This window comes from Herpailurus yagouaroundi, unplaced genomic scaffold (genome assembly GCF_014898765.1).
Source record: "Herpailurus yagouaroundi ecotype Mexico unplaced genomic scaffold, PumYag 166, whole genome shotgun sequence".
Classification (NCBI taxonomy): domain Eukaryota; kingdom Metazoa; phylum Chordata; class Mammalia; order Carnivora; family Felidae; genus Herpailurus; species Herpailurus yagouaroundi.
This window is the reverse complement of record NW_024412407.1, coordinates 8,707,993-8,726,638: the sequence shown is the minus strand read 5'-3', so window position 1 is coordinate 8,726,638 and position 18,646 is coordinate 8,707,993. Positions and strand designations below refer to the sequence as shown.

The following is an 18,646-nucleotide window of genomic DNA, read 5'->3' as shown; positions in this document are numbered from 1 at the left end:
GAGCGCCGCGGCGGGGAGTGCGGGCGTGCGGGGCGCCCGCCCGAGCCCCGCGCCCGCGCCCGCCCGCCCGCTCGCTCGCTCGCGAGTCAGCTCTGCCGCCGCTGCCGCTCTAGCACAGGCGGAGACACAGAGACACACAGACTCTGAGAGCAGTTTTCGTGCAACTCAAAATTAGCGCGGGCAGGTTTAACATCGATAATCGGCTGCGAAATGATCCCGGCAGCCGGGGGCACAGCCTCGGCCCCGTCGCCCTCGGTTTATACAGCTAACAAAAGAAACCAGGACCTGTCTCCAAATAGCCATCTTAGGCTTCAAGGCTAGGCAGAAGCTGTAGGCCTCAAAGAAGGGCCTATGGAGATGGATAGATCTGGGAGAGGGATCGGAATCGGCCCGGGCCCCGGCCCCCCCAGAACCTGCGGACGTCGCTGTCCGGAACAGTATTGATCCTTTTGAACTTTTTTTTTTTTTTAGTGTAAACGGACCGCGTTGAGATTTAAAAGGGGGCGACAGAGGGACTTGCGATTGGTTATTGTCCGGGCTTCAAAAACAAAACAAACCCACCACCACCCCCCCTCCCGCCCCCCAAACAAAACAAGTGCTATTAAATACAGGGCTCTCGGGTGAAAACACGGTGATTCGAGCAGCCCTTGCTTAGGAACTCTTACGGATCGATCTGAAACACCCACTGATGCTTGAGGTATCTACAGATCTCTGTAGAATGGGTATTTATTTCACAGTTAGGTTAGAGTTTTCTTGGATGGTGCACTCTCAGACAAGTGTGGCTGTGTTTTTAACAGGTTTCTGAGAAGAATCAGTGGGGAGAAATTGTTGAAGAGTTCAACTTTCCCAGAAGTTGTTCTAACGCTGCCTTTGCTTTAAAACAGTATTACTTGCGGTGAGTAGTAGTGACTCTTCCACAGTATTTGGAATCGAGGGACTTGAGGGGAGATTTGTTTTTAGCCAAAAGAAAGCCCCCAAACAAACCTTGCACAGCAGACAGTCTCTAAACTTCTGTTCATTTTTTCAGTCTGAGAAACATCAAATACCCATAAAGCGAGGTTGTAGGAAGGTGAAAGTTTTCCTCATCTATTTTAGGATTGTTTACATTTTTCATACAGGATCTTTACAGGTGACACCCTACCCCCCATCTTGGTAAACATTCTTTTGTGACATTGTTATTGATGGCTTGATATCCACGGAGGGGCAGAGAGGTGATGCTTAGTAAAAGAGTTAAGATAGTTAATGAAACTTTGTATCCCTTGGGAAAATTTTTCTTTGCCTTCGAAACTCCTTTGCCTTTTTAAAATCCTGACTTTAAGATTTTTAAAAAATGAAACCTCTTGTGTGGAACCGTGTAACGGAGTGCTTTTGCAGTAGAATATTTCTACACTGCATAACGTGTTGGTGCCTTAGGTGACCCAGGAGAGTTTTTAGAGTAAGTTCTTTGGAATTTTTGAGTGACTTCAAAACGTTCCAAAGGATTATTATATATGTAGGAAGATTACGAAGTGGAGTACAATGATTTCGATTTTCTTTTCATTTTCTCCCTCCTTTGACTGTATATGACAAAGTAAATTGTTTGTTCAGTTGATAATGTGATACACTTCAGAAAAGATATTTCTTGATTAAGCTGTATTATTATTTTTTTCTGCTAGGAATATTTTCATATTGTAACCTGTTATGAGGTCATCTTTCATTTTTAATGCTTACTTACTCATAGAGGGTCCTTAGTTGGTGGTGGTTATTTAAAACTAAAATAATGCTCTTCATATTTATTGCTTTTTGATAAATGATATTAAGGGATGGCCTTTTTTTAGTTAATGTAGCTTCTGCATAGATTGAGCTTGGCACTTCTCATTGCTCCAAATGTAGTATCCAAATGTAGATACTCTGTCTTAAGTTCAACACTCTGAAGTAGGAAATGCAGTAATTGCCCAGGTGTGCTTTCTATTGGCTATCTTAGACTGACTTCAGGCTTGAAGCTGAAGAGTTCACAGAACTTTTTGGATAGTTACTGAGTTGCACAGAAGTCTAGAAAATATTAAATATGGCTAGTTGTTATTTACTCTAGTTTGTCTGTGATGGCTGTAGGTGTGAGTGCATTTTTAAATAAAGAGGTAAAGCGAAAAACAAAGTAAAATTAAATTAACCCCCCAAAACTGTTGATTTGGTGAGAAGTAATGTGGTGAGAAGTAGAGAATTTTATATTTATGGTGATACTCACTTGCCCATTTCCATTTATAATATTGAGAGGAATATTATTCATACAGGTCTTGGTCTTCTGATAATCAGTTTGAACTGTTTGGATTTTAAACTGTTTTGTAACACAGTTTAAAGTTATGCCTCATATTTATTGGATTGATTGACTGAAATTTAATATCCAAAAGGTACTGAATGATATATATGGTTCGTGAGATGTTTTTCTGAAGAACTTACATGCATACTAACCAAGTTTTAGCATAATCAATTAACTGCCTCGAATTCCAGTTTTTTACAAGTTACATAAATATTGTTTTTTCCAGTAGTGATTTCTATCCTGAGATCATATCATTCACTGATAATACTTACAAGTACTGTTTTTAAGTAAATAGTTTCAGGGTTGTTTGTGACTCTTCACATTGTTCTTATATCAATTTGAGCTTTATTCTCCTATTAGAAGCTGCTTTTTGAACTATGTCCTTAGCTAAACTTGTTTTTCCTCCATATGTCACTCTCCAGGTTTGTTTTTGTAGGGTTGTAGCTAGGCTACTAGGAAAAAAGTTGAAGCATTTGTTTTGGAAAATAAAACCATGTGAAGATTTGTATGGCTTGTAAAGAAATACAAGAGAAATATGCTGGTCAAAGATTGGGTACTACCAACCTTGAAAGATTTTTTTCCAGAGTGGTGTAATTAGAGGACATGTATTATGCTGGGTTTTTCACCTTCCTCTGAAAAATCTTAACTGGCAGACAGGATGCCAAGCTTTCACAGTAATTCTGTGACTTAACTATAAGAGTTCCTCTTCATAGTAAGAGATAGTAATGAAGTGACTTTGTGAGTTCCCTCTTTGATACATCATGTTGAATATCATGGTTTCTGATGAGCAGATAATGCAGTGTGTTTTGTAAATCACAGGTAGAATATTTTTTTAAAATAAGAACTCCTTTTTCATTTGACCTATTGTAAGACTGTTATTATATATGTTAGTTCTCATTTACTCTACAAGTTTAATACTTGCTGACATTCCTCTGTAATTTCATTATTAATTAGATGGATGGCTGTTAGCCAGATATAGCCAGTATTAAGGAAGTTATGGTGTAACTTCATGGTATTACAGACACTTAAATAAAGAAGACCAAACTAGTATGCTGGCCATGTATATATTCTAACATTTCTATGTTTGTTTTCATACAAACATAGACAGTCATTGAATGTAGAAACTGGAGTTTAGTGGTCTGCTAAAAGTTTGCTTGATTGTATCAAACATACATTTATTCATTTGTAGATTGAGTATAAAAATTTCTCAAAGTCTAAAATTGAAAATACAATTGACGATTTGTTGTAACATTGGCGTTTAATGTTTTAAATGTTAGTGCCTACTGGTAATGAGTAACAGTACTCGATATTTAAAAATTGGGTATTAATCCTTTATGATCTACATATATTTTGTTTCCACCTAGTTCCTTTCTTGGCCTGTACATCTCAATTTCTTCCACAAATGTTTATTATTAGGATATCCCTATAAGTATAAAATGGTAAGGGAATATTTCCCACATTTTATGGTTGGAGAAATTAAAGTGCAAAAAAAAAAAAAAGTCCAAATGACTTTAGGGGCATTTGTTAATTGGACAAAAAAAGTTGTATTCCTGACACATGTTCTGTAACGTTTAATCAGTCTATTATCAATTCAGTTTGTTAGTCGCAAATGATTTTAAGAAATTAAAATATGGTTGAGAGTTACATATGGTTAAATGTATGGCCAATATACACAATATGTTCTATATTTATTCAGTGAATTTTATTTTGTTTTGTTTTGGTGCAAAGACTGGGGGGCAATTTACTACTGTTAGTCCCATTTAAAAATTTGAAGCCTTGGTATGAAAATTTAGGTAACTATTTCAAATACTTAGTTGAAGAATTTTCTTGTAGCTTATGCCAGCATTACTATAGCTATAGTCAAGGTTGACTTGATATTTCTATTATAAAACTTGATTTTTTGGAAAGGAGGTGAAATATCTTAGACATTAAAAAAAATATTGCACGGAACTAACATGAAATGATTTTTTTTTACATGTACCTACCTTTAGAGTAGTCAGCAACTTCACTGGAGAGTTGTACCCACCAGAGTGAATTTTCAATTGCATTGTGAATTTATTCTATTTTTCTCCCCTTGGTGAATAAAGCCCTCCCTTAGATTATACCAACAGGAAGAGTTTACATTTATCAATTAGATAGAATGAATACACTCATATGTTCTGTAGTTAGTGTATACCATGTACGTTATCTCTTTTAAGAGAAAGCATTTAATAAATCTCTTTATGTTAAGTGAAGCAATGCTTCAAAATTGTAATAAGCAAGTAAATAAAGTAATACTCTGAGTTTGTGAATTGCTAAACAGAATTGGTAAGCAGACATTACTCGCTTTTTTCAAGGAAGAAAAAGAGAAGTAATATAGAGATTGAAAGGACAACTGTACTTAAATAAATTATTCGTGTATGTATTTTAAATTTAATTTTATAAACTGTATTCTTTCATTTTGAACAAACCTGATTTTGATCTCTTCTGATAGTCTGTTACATTTTAAAGGGCATGCAGACTTGTGGAAAGGAGTAGAAAGTGGAGAAGGTTGTGAGACTGATCAGAGTTCAGCCAGGTTAATGTTGTGTCTTAGAAATCGTGTTTAAACAGCTCAAATTTGCCCCAAAGTAGAAATAAATCTCACTCACTCCAAGATAGTTTGTTCACTGAAGACACATATTTTACTGAGGTAACCAACTAGGAGCTTAACTATAACTCCCAAAAATGTTTGTGGTTTTTTACATAACATTTTCTGCCTTTAACTAAAAGTGTGTATTTCTAAATAGGAGCATTCTTTTGTAAACCTACCTGTATTCTGTTGTGGATTCAGTATTTTCATAGTTGGTTGTGTGTGAAATCCACTAGAACTGATAGAAAAGCATATCACTGCAGTGAATCCTTCATATTGCCAAACTGAGTAATATTGGAAGTTTCAAAAGGAATGAAAAATAAACATTTTGATTCATTGTAATTTAGGTATATTAGTCTGCAGGCAAGTATTCAATACATATTTTTAGGTGAAGTGTATAGAACTTTTCTTAATATTTGGTGAAGTCTACTTACTGGACATGTTCCAGAGTGGTATAGACTTTACTAAAGTTTACTGGTGTAAATGGGGTTTGTCCGAATTGGGAATTAGAGGACATGTGGGGCAGAGTGAGTGGGATTTTCTCAGTCTTTGCTTCTTTGACCTGCCACCGCCATCATTACCATACTCCTTGGTATTCAGGATCAATTAGAGTAGAAATTCTCAATTTGTGCCTTTTAAATACTTGTTTTCTTGAAATGTCAGTGTGTTTCCTTGAAAAAAGACCGAATGAATTTGAGCAGTACAGCTACATTTGGGTTAATTGCAGGACTTCTTAGAGACTTTATTTTGTTAATGTGCATATGGATCTCTACACAGTTTGGAGAAAGTCCATTTTGGAGAAAGTCCATTTATTACCTCCTTTCCCCCAACCACAGTAAATGGTGTTTCCCTGACACTCCCACGCACCGCAGGAATGTGGTACCAAACCCCATGTTTGAGGAATATTTGTAGGTTCTTTGGAGCAGTTTGGGAAGCTCTGAACTGGAAGAAATAAGGGTTAAGGAAGAGAAATTTTAAATATAGAAAATAATAAGGAAATGAGAAATAAGAGGTAATTGTGTATATTTATGTAGACATACATAAATACCAATGTAAATTTTTTGGAGCTGTTCGCATGTCTTTATCAATGGCTGTGCAAAATTACATTGGTAGTACTTGTTAAATATTTGTTTGAAATAGGGGGATGTTAAAATTATCTTGTGTTCATTGCCAGTAAAAGAAAGGTAAAGAAATATTGCAGTCCAAATAGAAGAAGAAAAGTTGAACCTGTAAGATAAGCAGTGGCTTTAGTTGGTCCAGAATGGAGAAAGCTGTCCTTGTAGATTCATAACAATATTTTTTCTACTATTTAAACCATGATGTTATGAAAGACAAAAAACAAACAAAAAAAATATGACATGATAAAGATTTTTTAAGTCTCAGGCAGTAGTTCACATATTAGCTTGATATTCTTCATGACAAAAGAATTTATGATTAGTTTTATTTGACCAGTCAGCAGCCCCTCGAAAAGCAAGTAATTGCTCTCTATTTTCCCTGTTGTCCATCATTCAAACTAGAGGGTTTTTTTTAGAACAGGATATTTATATTTAAATTTGGATTTTAAATTTGTCCACACAAGCCTCTTTAAAGAATTGGAGCAGAATTATTGATCACATTATTTTGTGGGGTAGTAATTACTTTTGTTGAAATATGGTGATGGTCCTGCTTAAACTTTGTATTCACTTCAGTTCTATGACTTAAAAAATTGGGAAGTCAGATCATAAATTTCAGTGTTAGGGAAAGCTGTTTAGAAGTATGTATTGGTTGGCGCGCCTGGGTGGCTCAGTCTGTTAAGTGCCGACTTCAGCTCAAGTCGTGATCTTGCAGTTGGTGAGTTCAGGCCCCGCATCAGGCAGGGCTGACAGCTTGGAGCCTGCTTCCGATCCTGTGTCTCCCTCTCTCTCTGCCCCTCCCCTGCTCATGCTCTGTCTCTTTCTCTCTCTCAAAAATAAAATAAATGTTAAGAAAAAAAAAGTACATGTTTGTTTAAGAACCAAACTTGCTGGAGTTAAAAATAAGGGTGTTAGTGGGGCGCCTGGGTGGCTCAGTCGGTTAAGTGTCTGACTTCAGCTCAGGTCATGATCTCACAGTTCATGAGTTTGAGCCCCGTGTCGGGCTCTTTGCTGTCAGCTCAGAGCCTGGAGCCTGTTTCGGATTCTGTGTCTCCCTCTCTTTCTGCCCCTTCCCAGCTTGTGCTCTGTCTCTCTCTGTCTCTCAAAAAAAAAAAAAAAGAACCTTCAAAAAAAAGATTTTAAAAAATAAGGGTGTTAGTGTTAAAGGTTGTGGTCAAATATTTTATGGCTTGAAGTTATAAGCACAGTTTTTACAAAAAGCAAAAATACTGGCTTTTGAATTTAAAATAAATTTAAATAACCTGGCTAGTACAGTTTATTCATAGTAGAACCAAGGAAAATAGGCAGATTGATGCAGTTTATTCAGAAGTGCATATATGCTGGTTGATATTGGTGTTGGTTACCTATCATAAAATTTATTGATGCATTCACTTGGAAATATAACTTTGGGGGGACCTAGAATAAATTGTTACTCTCAGTAATGTTTGGATTATCTATGAATTTCATTAAGCATTCCAAGAATTGTGTTACTAAAATAAGAGTCTAACGTATTTTTCTGTTTCAGAGTATAAAGAAATCTCATTTGTGCTTGGATACTTTTTGCATATTCATTATGTTGTGAAGTGGAAGTTAATCCATGTCTGCAAGTTATATACCCTGTTGACTAAGTACATTGTAATAACCTCTTGCTGGAACTACAATCTCTTGGTGGTATCTAGGAATAGCTGTCACATTCTGATTTGTTGTCCCAGAATGATAGATCCATAATTCCAATAGTTTCTAAGTCACTGTTTGCAGGGTCCACCCCATCTTACCGCAGGAGATTTTGTGGTGGGGCTGAATCTGTTTTGGCTGTCTTATCTCATTAGTCTCTTAACAGTTTCCTTTTTCTTTTCCTTTCATGCCATTGATTTGTTGAAGTAAGGGAGTCATTTGTTCTTCAGATTGTGCTAAATTGTCAATTTGGTTGATCACTTCCTTCTAGTGTCAGTTAACTTGTTCTTCTATCCCCTGTATTTATTTCCTGAAAACTGATAGATCTAAAGGTTGATAACATTCAATTTCAGTATTTCAGGCATACTTATTAGATAGTGCTGTGCTTTTCATCGAATCATGAGACATGTAATATTTAGTTGTCCCATATTAGTGGTGCTAAGATTGATTGGTGCTTTTAGATAATAGTAGTATGAAACTGTATTCTTAATAAGTGTGCCACAGGTGATTCTTAAGTGTGAAGTTTGAGAACAGCTGATTGAAGTATTGTAATGAAACCAACTTAGTTGCTGAGATAACTAGTTTAACTTGGCATCAACACGTTGGCCAGGGCTACATCCAGAATAAAACCTCTAGATGACATCTGGTCTGGGGCACCTGCTCAAGCTGCACCTGTCATCTCTAAACAGAGCCTGGACACACCCTATACTTTGTCTCTGGGCTCCAGAGAAGCTAACAAGGGCTCCACTTCAGTTAAGGGGAATAAAAAGGTATATGAATTACCAATTCAAACTTAACTGTATTTACATAATTTGGATTTTAAAAATTAATTAAAAATAAGTTTTCTTTAATATCTAGGTGGGGTGTTGTTGTTGTTGTTTTTTCCTATATAGGACTTTATGATATTCATTCCAAATGATATGCCATTTGTTTTATTTAACTTACTGAATGCTTTTCTACTTTTTGAGGATTTTGTAGGTCTGTCCCAGTTCTGCTTAGGGAAGTTAACTTACATTGTTTAAATTCCTATAAAAATAGCAATATTAACAATAGCTTGTTTTTTAATGCACTGCCTTGATTTTTCAAACCATTTTCATATGTGAGATTTTATTTTTATCATCAAATTTCAGAAGTAATTGCTGTTATTTAATCTTAGAAAAAATAACAGAAAAAAATTCTTAACACAACCCAAATTCTTTTCTTTTGGCACAAATGGGCTACTTTGTAAAAAAAAAAAAAAAAGAAAGAAAGAAAGAAAAATAAAAGGGCTATAGGTAATAGCCAACTGTCAATCTCCAGTGTCAGCCATAGTGGACTGGTAGAAAAGTTGTTTTTTTTTTTTAACATATTTTCAGACCATACTTTTTTCCCTTTTGCCTTTCTGTTTCGTTCCTTAGTTGATAGACTTGCCTTAACAAAGCATTGTTTTACCACCCTTCATTATCTATAGTTGTTAAATATCCTCAGGAATAGCCCATGTTCTTGCTATATTTACCTTTTGTTTCTATCAGTAAATGATTTTATTCATTGCCATTTAGTGGGGCCAAAATAAAGTTTTGCTTCTTATGAAGCAGGATTTAGAGAAAGTTGTATAAGAATCTATTGCTTGAAGATACATCTTATTGTGAAGTATGGCAAATATCTAATTCTCACCTTTCTGAGTTCTTACTGTTGTCCTTGGTTAATTCCCACTTCTGGGGTACATTGGTCAGTTGCTCCGTGCACAAAGATGAATTTTATTATATAATCATACATCACTCATGGTGAAGTGTTTTCAGATGAAATATTATTTTGTCCCTCTCCTAGCCCATTTTAAATAAATAAAATGTTAATAGAAACACACATGAGGCCAGTAGGAACATTTATCTGTTAAAATAGGACAAAGAAGAGACCATAAGTTAGGGTTCTATGTAGAAAGTATCTTACTTGTAGTACTTTAGAATTTAAAATTGTCAGTAGTAATGCTCAGGTTGATTACACTTTTCATAATCGTTCATAGATTAAGTGAAATTTCAATGTATTTGAACACCGATCAGACCACTTTGTACTTCATAAATAGAAGTTCCTACCTTAGCACTCTACCTCCAAGTGCACTCCCAAGTGATAGGTGAAGTGTGCTTAAGTGGTTTGTATTATCTTCTTAGTTTACACCATTAAAAAGTCAAACCTCTGAATTTGTGAGTAGTTTTTCCAGGTAGCCTCACATTGTAATTCATTAATTCAATCTAATAGTAAAAAAATCCGAGAAGTAGTAAACCTAATCATTTTCCTTCCTTGCTATGTTTTCTTTTTTAAAGATTTAAAATTTTTTTTGACTCTGTGAACTCTTGCTTACACTTTAGTTATATTGGCCAGTTATTATTTTGCCTCATTTGCTTTATCTTTTTCTCTTTATATGTGATGGTATACATATATTATTATTACTATTTTATAATCATTTGATATCATTACAAATATCATGGTCTTTATTCCTAAATATGAGTTATGTTAAGAATAAAACATTCTGTTAGTGTAGCAATAATACAATTATCAAATTCAGGAAACTTAACATGGATATAATCATATTAATCTGTATTATATACAGACTATTCGAATTTTGCCAGTTATCCCAAAGATATCTTTTATAGCAATTGTGCCCAACCCTGCAAATCCATGATCTTGTATTACATTTAGTTATATCTCCAGTTCTTCATCCTTTCATGATATTACCATTTTCGAGCAGGACAAGCCAACGGTACTATAATTTGGATTTGTCGGATGATTTTCCAGGATTAGATTTAGGTTAGGCATTTTTGGCAGGAGGCCAAATGTCACTTTGTCCTATTGTTGAGGTTAACTTTGGTTTAAGGTGATGTCCTTCTGGTTTCTCTACTGCAAAGTTTTCATTTTCTCTTTTGTAATTAATAATTAACCTATGGGGACATACTTTGAGAGCATGTAAATATCTTGCTCACCGTTAAACTGTTACCCAGTAGTTTTAATGTCCATTGATGATTCTTGCCTGAATCAGTTAATTATAATGGATGTATAGTGCTTATTTTCTAGCTCTATCATTCTTTCAGCATTTCTTAGCAATCTATGGTAAGGATAATATTTTCATTCTTATTTATTATATTTTTATTTTATACAGTGGATTAATATCTGTTATGTATTTTGCTCTTTAAGTTTGGCCAGTAGGAACCCTTTCAAACTGGTTCCTGTGTCTTTAACATGTTCCTATTTTTGAGCTCTTCCATGCTTTCGGACAAAATTAAGATCTTCCAGGGTCAATTTGTGTTTTGCTTACCTATCTGTAGCATCAGCTATTTCTCCAGGGAGTTCTGGGTTTCTTTAGTGTGGAATGGTATACTGAAACCAAGATCTGGTTGGCAGGTGTACCGATTGTTGCGTTGTCTTTCTTCCAGGCTCTTGCAGAGGAAGAGCTAGGAAGTTTTTTATTTTAAATATAAATATACATAGGGAGGAGCCAAGATGGTGGAACAGCATGGAAGCCTTTTATGTGTCTCGCGTCCATGAAATACAGCCAGACCAACACTAAACCATCCTCCACACCTAGAAAACTGATTGGAAGATTAAATATAAATATACATATTAAAAAAATGATAATGCTATATATACTGACATCTCTAGCTGCAATGCACACAAGTTTCTTCTTGGCTTCTTCCATACTGTGTATCTTCCTTCTCCTGCATTAAGAACTCTAGTACCCAATACCAGTATATTTACTCATCTGGTCAGGTCTGTAATATAGAGAGTACAGTTTAAGAATTATTACACCCATACCACTACAAACAACAAACTTGCTAAGTAGAGTTACAAATTTCTTTGCAGTTCTTTTAGTGTTCAAACTGAAGCTATATTGGTATTTTGTTAAAAAATTCTCAGTGATTGGATTTTTTTTCTGTTATTGTTATTCACTTAAAATACAGTAAAATTCGAATTTTTTCCATTTGTGTTCATTCTTGTTTTTTCCCCATTTTTGTTTTTTAAATTTTATTTATGAATATGTGAAACAGTTAATAAAATTATAAAATCAAAATTTAAGATCTACTTGGAGGTTACCCTCTTCTCTTCCCTTTCTCTTCTACCCCTTCCACTTATGCTTTGTTGATAACTAGTTTCCTTAGCATCTGGTTATCCTTCCTGTGTTTCTTTTTGTAAAAATTATATATAGAATATATGTGTATATATATATTTATATATACACTTTTAGTTTCTGTTGAAATGGAGAATGCCTTTTGCCTTTTTTTACTTAATGTATCTTGAATATCACTCTAAATAAATTCATAAAGTCCCATTCTTTTTTTAACAGCTGCATAGTATTCCATTGTGTGTATATATCCTGGTTTTCCAACCAGTCCCCTACATGATGACACTTAGGTTGTTTCCAATATTTAGAATAGCAAATAATGCCATATGAGTCATCTACAAATCTAGTAATCTTATACAAACCTGGTTTTAAAGTTTTGGAGATCTATCTTCAGAGCAAATTACTAAATTGGGTGTTGATGTAGTAATCAAAGAGTAAATGCATATGTAGTTTGTTAAATATTGCCAAATTCCCTTTGTGGGAAAGAACTATTTAGCATTCCCACCACAGTATATGAAAGTGCCTATTTCCCAAAGCCTTGCTATGTGCTTGTCAAGCTTTTTAAGTTTTACTACTGTGAGGGATTAAAAAATGGTATCTCACTATATTTCATTATTGTGGCATACATAGCATTTTTTTTTAAGTTTTATTTATTTTGAGAGAGAGAGAGTACAAGTGGGGTAGGGGCAGAGAGAGAGGGGAGAGAGAAACCCAAGCGCTGTCAGCACAGAGCTGATATGGGATTCAAACTCAAGAACCGTGAGATCATGACCTGAGCTGAAACCAAGAGTCAAATGCTTAACTGATTGAGCCATCCAGGTGCCTCATGCATAGCATGTTTTAATATTTGATAGTGCCATTCCCATCTCATAGTTTTGTGGGTTTTTTTTTTTTATATGAAGTTTTCTTGGCTATTCTTTTATCCAGTTCCAGAAAAAAGCTTGGTTAATTTTTTGTTGTTGTTTTTAACAGGGATTGCATTAAATTTATAAATTACCTTAAGAGAACTGAGATGATGGTATTGCATTGAGCTATCTAAGAACAATGGAAGTCTGCCTATTCAAGCCTTTTTGTGTCATGCAAGAGTCTAAATTTTTTCTTGTATAGGTTTTGGGGCATTTTTAAAGTTTATTCTTACATATATTATCGTTTTTGTTCCTACTGTAAAAATGGTTTTTCTTCCATTTTCATCTTCTAATTGGCTATCATTTATTTACATGAAAGTTATTGATTTTTTATGTTATAATCTGCCTTACTCAATTGTTTTACTGTTTGTATTAGTTTTATTATTGATTTAAAAACATTTTTAGATATACTAGCATGTCATCTGCAAATAGGGATGGTTTTTCTTCTTTCTTAAATTTTATCCCTTTAATTATTTTATGCCTTTAATTAGTTTCTTTTGTCTAATTGTATTGGCCACTGTAAAATAGTTGGGAAGATGGTGTCTTTGTCTTGATGCTGACCTTAATTTGACCTAACATTTCCTCATTGACTAACATACTGCCTGCTATGTGTTCTTGATGTAATCTTAACTCTATATGTTCTAGTAACATGGTATTTTCATATCTGTTTATTGAATGAACTCTACTGGTTAGACTTAGAAGTGAAATTTGGAGATATCCTTCATATGCTTTATCTGCTAGCATTTTGTTTTAACTTTTTTAAATCTGTAATTATTTATTATCTGTATTCAAGAGGGGAGCTAATACTGAATATTAAAACTTTTAGGTCCCTTTTCACAGCTTATATTTGAATGTTCATATTTCTCATGTCCTAGGAATTTAACATAGAAATAAAAATCAGCTAAAATGCTAAATGATAACTTCAGAGGAAAGTTACTTTTCCTATTCTATCTATCTATGAAAAAGTCTTTACTTTGCTGACTGTTGCATGACCTGCAAAAATAAGACAATAATTTAATTCATTACTTGGGTTTATATTAAAGACTAGTATAAACCATGATCATTGCTTGATTTTTATATTCTCAAGGCAAGAAGTAATTGTTTTGGTCTAAAAATCTTCTTTATAGGTTATCCACCCTGTGGAAATGAAAAGTAAATTCATACATTAGTTATAATCAGAAATCTTACATGCTGTTTCAGTGAATCCATTCAGATTCATAACCACTAAATTAAATGGTATGTTTTTACGCTGCCTACCTGATCCTCAGATTTAGGTCTAATTTGGACATTAAAGTCTTGCTAGTTTTGTGACTTAGAATATCCCTTCTTTATAAACTATGGGGGTTAACTTAAGTGTGTGTGTGTGTGTGTGTGTGTGCATGCGTGAACACACGCACATGCATGCACACATACATGCAATACTATTAGCTTTAAGCAAATGGTTTGATAATTTGTCGGTCGGTTTTTGGACATATCAAATCTTAAAGATATTTATCAGGTCTTACACATTTAAGTGGTTAAGCTGAGGTAGATATTAGATATTATATGCAAATGTAACGTTTTATAGAGGCCTTAGTAGTAAAGCTCATGGAATCTGAAAATTTAAATTCCTGAAGATAGGAACAAGAATTATGTAGTTAGAATTGGATATGGTTACCTAATCTATCAAAACATAGCATCGTTATTCTTAGAACTAGAAGGGATTTTAAGAAAATGGTCTAACCGTTGTTTTTTGGTAAGCTAGAAATATGGATATTTTTTCTTTTAGGCCCTCCTAAGATCATTATTACTGAATGATGGAAGGGGCAAGTAGAAGCCAGAGTTGCCTTTATTACTCTAGCTATTCTATTCTGATTTGAAAGGAATAAATGTAGAAGATTGTCAGAGAATTTTTTACTACTATAAACTGTGACCCTTATTTTTACATTAAGATGAGTCTCCTGACTCATACCTTCTATGAGGCATAGGTAAATTGTTGGCCACTAGCAATGATAATTATGTACTTGATTTGTCATTTTATCAACAGTCTTATCTCTTTCCCCTTCCTGTCTTAGGTTTATAAGACAAGTATTATTAGAAAGCCCATAGTAAAACGTATAACAATCACTGGGAAAAATCACTTTTTACTTCAGAGATATTCTTTATTTTTTAATGTTTTGCTTGCAAAAACTTAAACTGACATATTTGATTTTTTTTAATAACTAGGAATACTAATTTAAAGTTTTCAGTCTGGTACATTATGTTTTAGATGGAGACCTCTACTGGAAGTATGAAGCAATAGATGGATTTTATTATACATTATTAAATATCTGGACAAGGGGATGGCAAGGAGATTTTTTAAAAAAAAGTCAATGTAAAGTATCTTAGAGTCCTTTTAAAAGAATCTTATGGTACTTTAGATAATAGTGTACTTTTGGTTTTATGATATCATCTTAAGTTTTTTAATAAAGCAGCACATCAAGTTTATATTTTGTTTTTTGCTTTTTAGCTATTTATTGAATTTGTCATGTGCTAAATGATGCTGAATGGTTTACCGTAACTCATTTTTTCTTATACTTCCCTGTAATATAGGTACTGTTGTTATTATACCAATGTTATAGAAGAGAAAATAGGACAAAGCGGTTTAAGAATCTTGCCCAAGGTCACACAGTAAGTTCAGGAGCTAGTCTTTGAACCTAGGCCATCTGGCTCTGGAAAAGGCATGCTATGTTGTTTTCCCCCTAGTGCATAGGATTACAACTTTATAAAAAAAGTATATGAAGACAAGGACTTGAAGGGGATAAGCAAAATATGAAAATAGTTGAAGCAGCTGGCTTTTATTTTTTAAAAAATCCTTTAATGTATCTTTTTTCAACAGAACTCGGGTGCTCCAGTACAATTTATAGTAGAGTTTATATCTGCAAATACTCACCCTACTGAAATTTTACACTTCTATAAGTTAGTATTATCCTATTTTATAGATGAGGAAAAAAGCCTCTACCATTGCTAATATGTAGTGGTGTCAGGATTAGAGTTTTGCTTTGTGAGTTATAATTCACTGCTCTTACTGTACTGTCCAAGTCTTGAAGTCAAGGACTTTTTTTTTTTTTTATGTTTATGTACCTTTCAAAGCCTCTAATTCGATTTTTGATACATTGTAGTTGAACTGAATCAGATCCTCTGCCATTGGGGAGATCCTTAAGAACCCAGGTGGGTATGTATGGCAGACCTCTCAGCAAAGGGGAAATCTAACTTGGGAATTCTGAAAGAAGTGAAAAATTCTAAAATATAGAATTGGTAGTATTATAGCATTTCATTGATCTGGCCCTAAGCTTAACCTTTTCTTGTGTGGTTTTATGAAAAAAGCACCAAGAGTCAGTTCTAGTGGTAGAATATAAATTAACATTGTGATAAATGTGACATTTTGTGCTGTTTTATATAGTCCTTAAAATATGTATTTTTAGGTAAAATAGACACTAACCTTTCTTATCTTTCTTTACAAACTACAACAGAATAGAATCTTATGTAAGGTAAAGAGTTGACCTTACAGTTGTTTCAGACTATCAGGTGAAATTCCAAAGATTTTGCAAAGTAACTACTATTTCTGAAAAAAAAAAAAAAAAATGGATATTGGAAATGATGTGATGGTGCAGTGGAAGGATTTTGAGAGTCAACAGTGTTCATTATCAGGGGTGTCTGGGTGGCTCAGTTGGTTAAGCATCTGAGTCTTGATTTTGATTCAGGTCATGATCTCAATGGTTCACGAGATTGAGCCCCACATCGGGCTCTGCACTGACAGCACGGGGTGCTTAGGATTCTCTCTCTCTGCCCCTCCCTTGCTTACACACACTTTCTCTCTCTCTTTCAAAATAAATAAACATTTTTAAAAAACGAATGTTAATTATCATCATAGTGATAGCTAACATTTATTGAACATTTACTATTTGCAAGGCACTGTGCTCATCTTGTATTATTACAATCTTCAAAGCCATCCTGTAAGATTGATACCATCATCATCATTTTATAGATGAGGAGACTAAGATTTAAAGAGATTAAGTAACTTTCACAAAGTCACACAACTGCAAAGTGGTGGAGCTACCTCTAGAGACCAAACTTGTAACCACTAGGCAGAATACTGCCCTTTATTCAATTCACTGAATAACAATTGATCATCTGTCATTTACTGGACACTGTTCTATGCACTAGATATAAATCAGTGATAAAAACAGGAAAATCTTTCCCCTTTGGAGCTCATGAAAGGAGACTGCACAAATAAGCAAAAACAGTTTGTTAGATAAGTGCAAGGAGACGAATCAAGCAAATAAAGTAGGTAGTTTTTGATGGAGAGTGCGTAACATCTTTAGATAGAGTGGGCAGGAAAAAGTCTTTATAATAGAGCATGACATTTGAATAAAGACTCAAAGGAGATGAAGGAGCAAACCAGGTGGATATCTGGGATAAGAGTAAACAAACAGCAATGGAGCATGCCTGGTGTGTTCTAGAAACAGTAAAGAGGCCATTGTGGCCAAAGTTAGTAAAGAGAGAAAAGTTGGAGATTATTAGATCAGAGAGATAGAGAGCTGGTAGCTGATCTTGTGGGCCTTTGAAAGGTCTTTGCCTTATACTGAAGCCATTGGAGGATTTCGAGCATGATGTGTGCCATTGTCTGGATCTCTCTGAGTGCTTTTGGTAAATATAGATGAAGTGTGATCAAGGGCAGAAGCAAGGGGACCTGTTAGGGAGTTAATAAAATAATCCGGGTGAGAAATGATGGTACTTTGTACCAAGAAGGTTCATAGTTGTTGAGGTGGTGATACATAGCCATATTTTAGATATCTAAAGTTTTAAATCTAAAACTTTTGAGACTTACATTAGCAGATGCCTACTCAGAGACTTACTGAGAACCCACTGTGTGTCAAGTTTTGTACTACTTCAGTTATAAGCTATTTTCCGTAATTATCAAAGTATAGTAACACTTGCTCTTTGTACACAACCTAGAAAATACAAAGGGGAAAAAACTGAGCACAGTTAATATCTTAGCATGTTTTCTTCTAGTCTTTTGTCATAAGGATTGAACCTTAAAATCTGTCTACCAAAAGCTGACTGTCTCTCCTGCTAAATGTTAGCATCTTCAGAGCAAGACCTGTGCTTTTTAGTTCTCTACCATAGGTACGTAGTTCATAATAAGTGCTCAGTATTGCTTGTTTTGTTTGAATTAATTGTGCCAACCAATTAGGTGCCATATCCTTGCATATTCTTTTAAGGGATACTGCATTTTTTCATTTGTTTTAAGGCTTGGTGAATGGGAAGCCAGTAAGTGTTGGTAGACTTAGTTAATGTACTCTGAACTCCAGCCATGCTCATCTATTTATAGTGGTCTAAACATGCCAAGTTTTTCTCGCCTCTCTGCCTTTGCATGTGCTGTTTTCTCTGCCTGGAATTCCTTTCCCTTCTTTTTTGCCTGACATAACTCCTACCCGTCTTTGAAACTTAATATAAATGTCACCTTCTCTGAAAAGCCTTTTCTTATCTTCTGTAACAGCTTGAAATGATCCTTATTATCCTACTTTTCCTCCCATCTATACCTCTAGGATAGACACTACTGTTATATATTTCTTTCAAGTCAGTCTCCCATATTACACTTCGAGCACAAGGAAGTAAGGACTTGCTTTTGTATATCTTTGTATCATCATAACACAATGATTATTAGAATATAGGAGTTAATGTGTGGCCACTGGAATGAATGAATGAATACTGGAAAGGGTCATTGGAAATAAGGAAAGGAGATCACTTTGGTTTGAGTGTAGGGAGGAGCTTATGGAAGAGGTCTCAAGCTCGGCATTGAAAGACCAGTTGGATTCAGATGGAAAAGAAAAAAGGAAGATTGAGGACATTTTAGGTATGAGGAAAAGAGTAAATGAGGGTATGGATAATGTATTTTAATTGTATTAATGAACCCTGCTCCCTTGGAGGGTTTGT

The 18,646-nt window shown here is 34.6% G+C and overlaps 1 protein-coding gene across 1 annotated transcript in view; it reads left to right on the top strand.

Annotated features, from left to right (window-relative positions):
- Window positions 1–351: 351 nt before the first annotated feature.
- ARID2 (AT-rich interaction domain 2) overlaps window positions 352–18,646 on the top strand; it is a 169,453-nt gene continuing 151,158 nt past the window's right edge. Inside the window, exons 1-2 of the mRNA XM_040489031.1 lie at window positions 352–437; window positions 794–895. Of these exons, the coding sequence (XP_040344965.1) occupies window positions 352–437; window positions 794–895 (188 nt within the window). The remainder of the gene's footprint in view (window positions 438–793; window positions 896–18,646) is intronic.